The 12248-nt window shown below is 37.8% G+C and overlaps 1 protein-coding gene and 1 long non-coding RNA gene across 4 annotated transcripts in view; one reads left to right on the forward strand and one right to left on the reverse strand.

The window, feature by feature from the left end:
* ANK3 (ankyrin 3) overlaps positions 1 to 12248 on the reverse strand; it is a 351417-nt gene that overhangs the window by 305793 nt on the left and 33376 nt on the right. For both annotated transcript variants that reach the window (XM_084526169.1, XM_084526174.1), the window contains one exon: positions 3900 to 3938. In XM_084526169.1, coding sequence (XP_084382295.1) covers positions 3900 to 3938 — 39 coding nt within the window. The remainder of the gene's footprint in view (positions 1 to 3899; positions 3939 to 12248) is intronic.
* The window catches only part of LOC311439891, a 74285-nt gene that overhangs the window by 55591 nt on the left and 6446 nt on the right, over positions 1 to 12248 (forward strand). The window contains exons 5-8 of one of the 2 annotated variants that reach the window (XR_014695056.1): positions 568 to 749; positions 7527 to 7889; positions 8299 to 8445; positions 11056 to 11173. This is a non-coding gene — a long non-coding RNA (uncharacterized lncRNA). The remainder of the gene's footprint in view (positions 1 to 567; positions 750 to 7526; positions 7890 to 8298; positions 8446 to 11055; positions 11174 to 12248) is intronic. The other variant, XR_014695057.1, reaches the window with a different exon arrangement.

The raw sequence follows: 12248 nt of genomic DNA on the forward strand, positions 1-12248 counted from the left end.
GTACCTTTTACCCCACATTTTTCTATCTTCTAGGCTCCTGGAAAACACAGGATCTGGTATTTTGGTTCGTTCTCTGTACTGAACCCTTCTGGAGCATACCCCTTCCATCTCTCATACTGTTGTATGAGACTTTTTCCCCACCTTTATCTTGAGGGATAGGAGTGGATGAAATAGTTTCATCCTGACCTGACTGAAGAAGATTCCCCATTAAAGTTTACACCTCCTGTTACAACAGCTTCTTTCTGCTCAGACGGAAGAATCCCTTGTCTCGTGCCCCAGGGAAACCAGGCAATTTTGCTACTGGCAGGATGATGGAAAACCGCACAGTTTCTGTAAAGGAGAATTACAAAGCCATCATCATTTCATCAAAGAGTGCTTCAAGTGGCACTCCAGAAACTAAAGACACATAACTTCACTGATTCTTTCTTCCATCCTTTGAGTGATCTCTATACGTTGCTAAAGATAAGGGTTGCTCAACTCTGACAGTTTTCTTTGTCCTTAGCTGACCACTTCTGTGACTGGCCATTGCTTGAGCTGAGGATTAATTTATTACCCCTGCTCCAACAGGTGCTGTACGGATGTAACGAAGTCATTGCATAATGGAAGTTTGGAGATAAGCCCAGAAGCTCTTGCCATCTTCTGCCGAGGCATCGTTTTGGCCTGTAACTTCTGAAGCCAGGAAAATACAATATTTAGAACTCAAACGTCCTCTCTGGTACTTTGCAATAAGAAATTGCTGCATCAAGGAGGTAGGGAGAACAACTTTCTTGTAAATAAATAAGGAATTCAAAACTAATTTTTTTTTTTTTTTTTTGAGAAAGACATGAGTAGCAAGGAAGCTGGGTTTTAGTTAATGTTCTTTTGACTGATAAAAAAAATCCTTTAGGAATTGACTCAGGCTAAAGTCTTACACTGTGAATGAAGTCTTACATTGTGAATGAGGTAAATTCCAATAGAATTGAGATAACTTTAAAGAAAAAAATCAAATGGCATATGTGGAGAAAAATAGGTCACTGATAAGATAAATTAAATATGTAAATATGTGGAATTTTACTGATTGCTGATATAATTGGTAATTACTACTATCATGGTGGCAGTTGGTTACTGAGGGTTTTTGTCACTTTCATTTCTATTTACTGTTTTATTGTCTATCTGCACAGAGTAAGGCAAAACAGATCTAACTAAATCTTGAAAAAACAATCTGTCTTGCTCAGAATCATTATTGTGATTTATGTATTTATGAAAATGTTCTAGAAGGAATAGTGTGCAATAGGTTCCTAGCTAAAGCAATATTTAATTGCCAAAAATAGCTGTAGTAGCTGACTGGCTTGTATTCCAGAAGAAAAAAAAAAAAAAAAAAAGCTTCTTCCTCCCCATAGTTATCAACTTTTAGATTTACACTGCAGACAAGTTAATTTAGAAATCCCAATTATGGTGTGTTTTTTAAAGTCACAGTCTGGAATGTTCTCCCATTCTACACCTGGCACATAGCACCTAAAGTACTTCACCTATCCCAGTGCACATGTACCTGACTCAAACTTTGCAAGAGAAAAAGGACAGTTTACATATATATGAAGAGAGGTTCGGGTGTGTTATGAAGAACTAAACCATAATCCCTTATCATTTTTTTCCCCCTGAGAAAATCTACAAAGAATTATTTTCTCTGTCCTTGGTGGCTTAGATTAACTGCTTTTGATACTTTTTTGTGAAAGAAGAAAAACAACTAGAAAAGATATGTCATGGATTTTAATTCAGGCAAATTATCTTTGCCATGATGCTCATAAAAGAGCAATCACTGCACAGACAAGTCAGAATCCCCAGGTATTCCTACATCATCTACTAAGCGCAAGGTTAAAAGGAAAGTTTTGCACCCCCCAAATTCCAGAGCCTGGCATTGCATGTATTTGGATTAGCAAACACCATGCAAGATGCAGTTACCCATACTTACTACTTCCACATAATTTCTGTAAAGACCCTTTTCCTGCAGCAACTTCGCATGCACCATGTCGCACGCTCCTGCCTGAATATCACGCCACTGTCTTCCAGCTGAGAGAATCTCAACTTCAGAGTTTGTTTCTTGCCCCCTCCCAGTCCTGACTTCTGGCTATTTCTATTAACTCAATTTAGCTTTAAATAAAAAGGCCTACAGATGCCACCTCTAATTTCCAAGGCTTTATATCAAAGTCCTGACCAGACAGATAACTGGCACAAAGACTGAAATGGTGAACTAGATTTCCAAAATGCTGCCATCTGATTCTCATCCCACACAAATATGTAATCTAAGTAATGAAAAAAGCTTTCATCTCAAACATCAGCTTGTTCAAAGCTCTTGAAAGTAAAATGTTGGAATTTGGATTGAGTCATGACAAGTTAAAGCTATAATGGTAAGAAATAACCTTCTGAACAACAATAAAAAGAACATCCTTAATGTCAAGCAGAAGAGAAAGCAATTACATTCTCAGACAAGGACTGACAGTTTAAAAATATACAATGTAAAGAAAGTGTTTTTTCCATCTTAGATTCTAAGCTTCACCTTATTTATAATGTTTTTACATTCAGCTTTTCTTTCATCACATCAAAAGGAAAAACAAAGGTTGTTAACTATTTCTGATGACATTTTAAAGGAAAACTAGTTGTTTCTGGTATTAAAACATACAGTAACTCATACATTGGTTTAATTTCATCTGTGGAATGTAAGTGAACAATAAGAGGCATCTGTTCAATTAAGCAATTCCATACATCTAAAGAGCAGAATTTCCACATACTCCAGGAATAAAGACAAAGCAGAGATAGGCAGTCAGTGCAACCATCTGACTAGATAATATCACAGGTCTTTAAATATCTGACTACAGCATCCCCAGTGCACACTTTTGTTTCAACTGATGACAGTAATGATAAGGAAAAACTTCAGTTACAATACAAAAATCAGAATATTGACTTGAAATAAATTATTCTCTGTGCAACACCTTGCCTTGTAATTTGTGGGCAACTATATCTGAGATAAATGATACCCAGTGAGGAAAAACACAGATGAAAAACGAAATAAGGGAAGGAGACTTTTTGCTATCCGAAGCTTCCTGGAATCTGGTTATTTTGTTCACCTTGTTCTAACCTGACATAACATCAGACAACAGTGTACACAGACTATTGCTAAATTAATGATCAAGGAATTAGAGGGAAGTTCTACAAAGATTGTAACATTTGGAGACTGTAAATATCTTATCCAGGTTTCAGGTGGTAATTTAGAAGGAAAGGGAACAACGATTCATGCCAGCACCATACACTGCTAATACATATACGAGAAAAGCGCATCTTAATTTCTCACTAAAGTGCTGAATAGAACATGCAACTGACAAAGATTTACCGAGATAGAGGTCTGCATTCCCAATTATTTTTTTTTTAAGGACATTGACCCAAATCACATTCAACCACAAGTACACAGCTCTAATGACTGATAGAGGATTTTAGTCTGTTAGGAATAAGCAAGTTCTGTAGGAAAAGCTCTCAGTCGAGAAGCTTTGTCACATCGAAGACATGCAAATTTGGCTATGCTAAATGGTAATACTTCTCATATAAGTTTTGAAGAGTTACTGTTTATTTGCTTACATAAACAAAGCAACATCTATAATATGAAACATTAAAGAAGTGCACAACAGCAACACAGATGCTTACAGAAACAGACGAATTAGAAGAGACTCCAAGTGAAGACAAAAGTGCAAAATGGTAGATAAACACGTTCTCAAGGAGTGTTCAAGAAGGTAAGACACCTCCAAAGATTTTACAGTATTCATTTTTTTCCCATCGATTAATATTATTGTTTAACATCATAGGGAGGTACAAAAAAAAAACCTGACATATAAACTCAGAGAATGAACAGAAGTAGAACTTAAAGTTTTTACCTTTCTAGGGCTTTCTGGAGGGTAGAACCTGTGGTATACCTAAAAATCAAAGAAATAGAAAATAATTAAAACTGATAGGCAAAACAATCCGTATGGTAGTACAAACAGCATCTACATGAAAACCTGCGATATGCGGGGTCTGCCATGCACCCATTCACAGACCATCATCGCTTTGTAATGAAGGTCTCAGGAATACCCATCCTGCACCTTACAAAGGCACACAACGTGGAATATCAGCATCATCAGAAGTATGAAGTTACATGTACATGTTTTACATCGCACAACTGACTGATGTCACAACACACATTTCACATCACACAGAATGCAGTTGTCTCATTGTATCTCACAAGGATATTACACAAACCAACCTACGTAAAAAAGTCAGCACATCCCAGAAATGCGTTCTAAACATTTTTTCTAAACAGATCCACCTATTACTGTAAAGGAAAGGATCAAGTCGTTTGCAAACTGGGGAAAATGGACTGAAGAATGCTGAGACATGAGACAAGGGAATGGCAAACCAAAAGCTTGCAAAGCACTGAAAGAGCACAAGATCATCCCATAACTTCTGACAGCTTTCCTTCCAGTTCTGCCAAAACCTACAGATAGCCAAGAAAACCTGCAGGATGAAGTCTGTGGAAAAAAGTAAACAGAGAAACCTGCTCCTTCTACTTGGAAAATAACAAGAACAGAAACAGCCTATGTTTTTCATCAGCACATTTCAGTTTTAAGCATCTTGGTATAGCTTCACATTCTAGATGCCACCCATTACAGTCCTTGACCAAATGCTTTTCAGTGAGGAAAGTAGTCAGAGACACAACCAGGTAAAAGATGGCTTCTTGGCAGGGTGAAGGAAAGAGGAAAAAGGCCAAGCAGATGTCATGGAGTTCTGACACAGCTTTCCAGAAACTTTCTTGGATCTCCACAGAGTTAGGACTATCCAATTCTTCAGTTCTTCAGGTGCAAAACAGGAAGCAGAACCTGTCAATGTTATGAAACACTGTCTTTTTTTTTTTTTGGGGGGGGGGACATGCCAAAATCCACCTGTCTTAACTCAGATCAAAAAATATATATATTTTTTAATAGTTTATGCCTTCCCAGAATAGTCACTCACTTCAAGCTGCTTGATTTCCAAAGCCATTACAAAAAAAAAAAAGCTTTAAATTGTTGCCATATCTCTGCTTTCTCTAAGTGAATACAGCACACAGAATCACAAAATTTACTCAGAACTGTGTAATTTGCTGACACAAACTGCCCAGACCATAAACTAAGCAAAACAACCACCTTACTACAGAAACAGTCCCACTGAAAAAGAATAATAGAATGATATAGGTGGTTATTTTTAAAGATACTTAAAATCCTTGTGAGAAACTAAGCTCAATAGATGAATACTCTTTTTGTTCTTTTGTCAGTGGGAATGTAATGATCTTTTTAAACATGTAATTCAGAATGAATTATTACCAATATCTATATAGAGATCAGCTAATTCTGTGTATCATACGGAAAGCCAAGTAGTTCAGATATATTCCTTTCCCAACAAAAAGCATTCTGTCCAATAATCCTAGTAATGAAGAATAAAACACTTTCACATCACAAGTCTCAAGTTTGTATTCAAAGACTTAACTTTAATACGAAACATTTCAGTAATAAACAGGGAAAGAAAAAAACAGCAAATAGCATTGTACAATAATTAAAATTTTCCATCATAAAAAACAAACAGCCTTCCAGTTTAACAATTATTTGACTACAATTCTAAACAAACAATATGTTCCACCTCTGTAAATATTACGTTCCAGTTTTAATTCTTAAGTTATGCAAAACATTACACTGATCATTCAACAATTCATTTTTAATGTACCTGAAGAGGTCTTTACAATCCCTAGTGAATAATTCATGTATCCATTTTGCCATTCTCTCCCAGTGTAGAAGGAGCACCTTTAATTCAGTCATGGCCCTGACTTCACGAAGTCAGAACATCATCAGAAAAGAGTCAAAATGCTCACAAGGACAAACTGCTTCACATACTGAATCCAATTCCCAAGTGGAAAAACTAAATAATCCTAGATATATCCAAAACATCAAACCAGGATCTGAAAAGATTGGCCATATGCTAAACTGTCACTCCCATACTGAGTGATGAATTAAGATACCAGTGTAAGTGGCTGCTTACTACAATCCTGTTCATGTCACTCACATATGTTGCTTTGGCAGTTATTACAGGGTGTGTTTTTGTTGTTGTTTTGTTTTAATAGTCTAATCAGCACATTCAGTTTGAAAAAAAAAAAATGCAGACCAGTTAAGGCACTGAATTTTTAACATATTTCCATGGAACTGGAAGAAATATTTCAAAAGGACTAGAAAAAAATGTGAAGGACAACCGTTGTATCTTTGCAATTTACATAATGGAAAACATGAGAAACCCAAGACACAGCTAAACAATAGTTCAGCAGTCTGAACAGAAGTGTGAAAATGTAATGCCTGTGGTACTACGAAGAGGATGTATAGAGGGGAGAAAAACATTTATCCATAGCACATCAAGATACATAACATGAATTTTACTAACTAGTTCGCATGAACATCTTGCTGATTAGACTTGGAGCTTTTCTCCATAGCTGGTATATAAGGTAAATGAATCCAATAATTAACAAGTTGTGACAGTGGCATGATAAAAGATGTGAAGCAGCTGTATGGTAAAACATATGAAGTAATTAAATGCTTATATTAGCTTCTTGTATCCACAGCCAAGATTCTGGTTACTGCAGAGTTATGGCTAAACAAAACCAGGATTGTCAAATCTGGAACACTGGTATCATAAGCAAGACTATGGAGCAACAAATTTCTTGTGTCTCTGTAGCAGTCAGAAGGATAAGAATACCTTGATTTTTTAGCTCTTAACCATGTTTCTTACACTCCACAGGAATGTTAGTTTCCATGCTCCCCAAAATTTGCATTAGGAAAAAAAGGTAACTTTGACAATAGACTTAATAACCAAGGCTCCCAAGCATTACCTCGTTCAGAGTTTCACAAGACCTTTTCTGACGAATTGGAAGTTGAGAGTTCTGGGTTACAGATTTGCAGCAAGGGGTGGCAGGGAAGGAGCGGAATATATCTGTACTTTCCATAACCAGCATAAGGTACAAGGAGTCCTCTGAATGATTTCATTTTTAATAGATTGGATTCTTCTTTCATGATTCGTTTTTCTCATCCATTTACTCTAAGGCTACATTGAAGTTTCTGTAAATGACTGTACTATAACACTCAGTTCTTTCCGCAGCTGCTTGTGTGTCTTATCTAATAAACAGTTTGACAGAATACAGATGTACAACGTCCTGGTCCCGCAGAAATACTGAGCTGCAGATGGTTAAGGGAAAGTATCTCAATGCAAGTTATTCTATTGAATGGTGCTCCAATACTTGTACGTGCACATGTCTAGGTAACTAAGTTCTTACATGCAAATTCAGGTACATATAGTTGTGTATGTCACTTTGTGCAATACTGATTTTAGGTTGGTATTTATGAAAAAACACTTGTAAGTCTGGAGTAAAGGACCTGAAGATGTTAGACTTAATTTTCAAGCAGTGTAAAATAGCATTTTTGAGGAAAGTTTTCATCACTTTCCATCTTTAGAGAATTTGGCTCCGGGTTATGCACCACAAATAATACCTACTCTATCATTTTCTCTGTGATGAAGAGGAATTAGAAATACCATGCCTACCACGACCTTGAGCACCTGCTACCACTCTTAAATGCGTCAAACTGGAATATCAATGAGAAAATAAACAGAAGATCTCATGGACAAAGATTTGGGGACCTACCAAGCTTCCACACGTTCTTCAACAAAACCTGCCTGGGCAATATATCGGGCAGCCAATAAGAAAGACCTTTTGTGAGACAGAATTACTTGGTCTAACAAGTTGCCAAAGAGAATCAAACAATGCCAACAGCAGCAGCAGGAGCATTATTACACAGCGGTCAGCTGCGTGGTGACTAGTAAGTACTAATTAACAATATGCAAACAGATATAAATACTTTCAGCAACAGGAGTCCCTTCAGTCTCTCACACTGAAGCAGAAATTCCTGCATTCTCTGAGACACTGTATTAAATGGCCTCCAGTCAATGGTTCTGATGAGGTAGACTTACAAAACACTAGGGGCTTTATAGCTTGAACAAAACAATGCACAGCCACATATAAAAGCTTTGCCAATCTAACAGTAAGACTGATTTGATAACAGGCTTATGAAGTTGTACTTTTTTTTTTTTTAAACACATGAGAAAAATATTTGTTTTCAGTGGTGATTCAGATGAAGCAAAATATTTATTAGTATTGTTGGTAGAACTCAATTTTTAAGAGATTAGAAACTATAGCCAATGGTTTGACTTCCTCCTTCTACATTTCAGAAATAACAACCAGTAGAGTAACACCACTGGGAGATGTCTCACTGTTCTGCAGGACACCTGTCCTTAGGGACGCATGTCCCAGTCGCATTCCCAGCTGATGCATCACATTCTTTTTGCTGCAGTCAGATGAGAGACTCAGAGGCTCAGGTTAGTCCTGTCACAGACTTTACCCCAGTTAACCAAAATAATGAAGAGAGGTATTCATGTATTAGTAGTTCTTTTGGATAATTTTTCACATTCTACACAAGACTCCTATTTACCCTGTAAATTGGTAGCATCACCTTCAGCTGACGTATGAATTCTGAGGCACTCTTTATCACTCAGAACTGGTACATTTTAAATGTTTAAATGATGTACCTAGTCCCATTGCAACACAGGCTTTTGTAGCATTTTAATGTCTTGGCTTTTAGTAGCTAGAATCCAGCAAAGGGGATACAAGTGCTATTACTGGTCGCTAATGGATATTCTCCTTCAGCTCAATTGCTGAACTACATTTTGAATAAAGGGCTTGATACCCGAAGGGAACAGCCTCCTTTCATTACTGTCCAACACTTAGACTAAAGGAGAACTCTCTGCAAGTGGTTAGCAGGGACAATGTTCATATTTCTATTTCTAGGTTCCCTCTTATTAGAGGATAAAGGCATTGCATAATATTTAATTTATGCAGGTCACATCCAATACATTGAGTCCTACAGCTAGACATTTCCACACACAGTCCTTTCCTATTTCAATTTTAAAATTGCCTTTTATTCAGAGTATTCCTTTGTGAAAATGTACATTTAAAGACATAAAGAAACAGCAGAAAATGTTATCAATTTTTTGAGCTGTCCGTCTCAAAACGTGCAACCACCTCCCACCTATGCTTAATATAATTGTGTGATGTGTGTCAACCTTTGTTACCTATGCCACATCCTGCTGCCTGTACACTGCTTTCAAGAGACCTGAAACATACATAAGCAGATCTATACCAGTTTTGACCCAGCTACCTGCTAAAAGTACTGAAGACCTCAGCTTGTCTACATAGTTCAAAGGAGCAACGCTAGCTCCAGAACCAAGAGAGTGGATGCTGCAGTCAGCTACCAAACAGAAGTCACATCCTTGCTGTTTTTAGGGTTATGTCTGCAGCAACAAAACATTCATAATCATACTGTCTCATAGATAAAAGGATGCCTCCACAGTCCAGCTTAGTAAATCCTAGAGCGTGACCCCTGCAAGTTTATTATTCCTCAATATTTCTCCTTGTCAAGGTTTCAACTCTCAAGAAAGGGTTAAAACCCGGTGTTGGAAGTGTACACATCACAGCCACTACTGGCTGGAACTAGAGATGCCAATCCTGTTTACGCTGCCTTTGGCACATGCAGCATTCAGCAGATGAGCTTCAAAGTATTGCTCCTCTGCCACATGTATGCATGTCTTCAGCTAGTGTAATGATTTCAGAATGCCGAGTATTTTCTCTCACCACTGTTGAGCTCATCACTTCTGCTAGAGTTGTATAGCAAAGTTAGAGATGCCATCCATTTCCTAAACTGTCTCTAAATAACTGCACACTAATTGGTGGCACATATCCTCAATTCTCTCTTCTATGCCCAGGACTTAGCTCTCTATTCCTCCTTACACACAGAGTAGAGCACTTTTGCAAAAATCAGAGCCTGAACTCCAAGACTTTGGAGCTACTTTATTTTTCTGTCTCAAGCACAAGCCACACTTTCTCATCTCATCCCAGAGAGGACTTAATGAGTACTTTGTGTGACCTGAGCAAACCTTCAGGAAAACACACACTGTCTCAGGAATAGTCCTCTGGTAGATCACCTAAATCATCAGAAGTGCCACTAGAGACACCCATATACTAGCCAGTAGCGTATGTTATTGTTGGCTTTTATAGTGAGACTTCAAACCTGACTAATATTTTAAAGCTATTGCTGAAATAGCATAACCATCATAACTAGCACTATTCAAACAAAAAAGCATCTGTGGATAAAAATTATGAAGGAAAAGCAGTAACTTCTCTTCCAGTAGCATCTAACACATGCATACAATACTCCTTATTTAACATATTACAAGATCCCATTTCTAGTACATTGTATGATTTAAGTTGTCTCGGTTGGTTTGTTTGAAGATCCGTGCCTTTTCCCCTTTTTCTCATTTTAATTCACTACATCTCCAGTCTGTCAGTAACAGCAGAACACACTATTTGCTTCAATTTAATTGCACAACTAAAAAAGAATCTCTTTTTAGATTCAAGCTGCTGCCTTCCCATGCAGTAAGAATTTGTCTTATACACACAGCACTTCTGTACAATCTACATGTTTGCTAAGTTAAAGACCTAAGTAGCCTCAGCAGCCAGTTTAATATTTCACTGCAATCTTCTGACATGCTAATTAATAGCTAATCAGAAAGCTCCTAATAAGCAAATGAGATGTTATTTAGATTAACACTGGCTATTTAGGAGCTGATCACTCACAGCGTCTAGAATAGTGAACCGAAATTGGCCATCTCATGCAACATAATTTCAACTATTTTTCAGAAAATAATTAGGTTCTACTCAAAATGCACTTTTATCAGACTATCTTCAATATTATGGCAGCAAAAACAGTGGCAAACAGCAAATTCCATGGGCATCACTTCATACAGTTTATTTCACTGAATTACCATCCTCTCCACCCCAAATCCTAGCCTCCCTACAGAAAGAAAGAACTCACGTAGCATGATAGTAGACTATCTAATTTCATGCAGTAAACCTTGTATTCTTGTTTACAGAAGCCTGTTTTGAGATGACTGAAAATAAGCTCATGGTTCAGTCACTGCTGCAGGGGAGAAAAAAGCCAAAAGAAAAAACAGACAAAGGCTTGACAAACAAACCAACCACAAGTGAATGGTGAGTATTTCCACTAAAGATCTGGATAACATCCTGGTCACGTAAAACTTCCAGCTGTATCTGTTAATTACCTAAAGAGGCTTCATGTTCAAATTATGGAGGTGGCAACCATATCGCCTCCCTCTCTTTAACAGTAACCTGGACAGACATGTTTTATACTATCACCAAACAGCCTCTATATAGAGTTACTAATCCCAAATATTAGTGCACCACAGTCACTATTCTTACAGTTTTGTTAATATTTCATTAAAGACATCATTTGAGCGGGTGCAGAGAAGGGCGACAAAGCTGGTGAGGGGCCTGGAGAACAAGTCCTACGAGGAGCGGCTGAGGGAGCTGGGCTTGTTCAGCCTGGAGAAAAGGAGGCTCAGGGGCGACCTTATTGCTCTCTGTAGGTACCTCAAGGGAGGCTGTAGCGAGGTGGGGGTTGGTCTGTTCTCCCACGTGCCTGGTGACAGGACGAGGGGGAATGGGCTTAAGTTGTACCAGGGGAGTTTTAGGTTAGATGTTAGGAAGAACTTCTTTACCGAAAGGGTTGTTAGGTATTGGAACAGGCTGCCCAGGGAAGTGGTGGAGTCACCATCCCTGGAAGTCTTTAAAGGATGTTTAGATGTAGAGCTTAGGGAAATGGTTTAGTGGGGACTGTTAGCGTTAGGTCAGAGGTTGGACTCGATGATCTTGAGGTCTCTTCCAACCTAGAAATTCTGTGAAAATTCTGTGAAGACACTTCATCATTACTGCATTTAGGGATAAGATATTTGGTAGTAGTGGAGATCATTGAAGAGCTCACAAAAAGGTGTTCATGTAGCACAGGTTTACTTGGCATACATTGGTACCTTCACAGCTGATTGCTACAAACAAGCTATCTGCAAAGAAAATTCAAGTAACTAATGATAGACTATTCAGAAAGTTTGAATTCTGTAACTTTAGCATTCACATTAGAAGTTAAGCTTAAGGTTACATTCTTCCAAGTAGAGAACAGGATCATTCTACAAGAGCTGCTTGTGAACTGAAGAAGCACTTCAAATCAATTGCTTATGAACCACCTACAGACTAAAATGATTTCAAGGCTAAT

This window comes from Aythya ferina (genome assembly GCF_964211825.1).
Source record: "Aythya ferina genome assembly, chromosome: 7".
Lineage (NCBI taxonomy): Eukaryota > Metazoa > Chordata > Aves > Anseriformes > Anatidae > Aythya > Aythya ferina.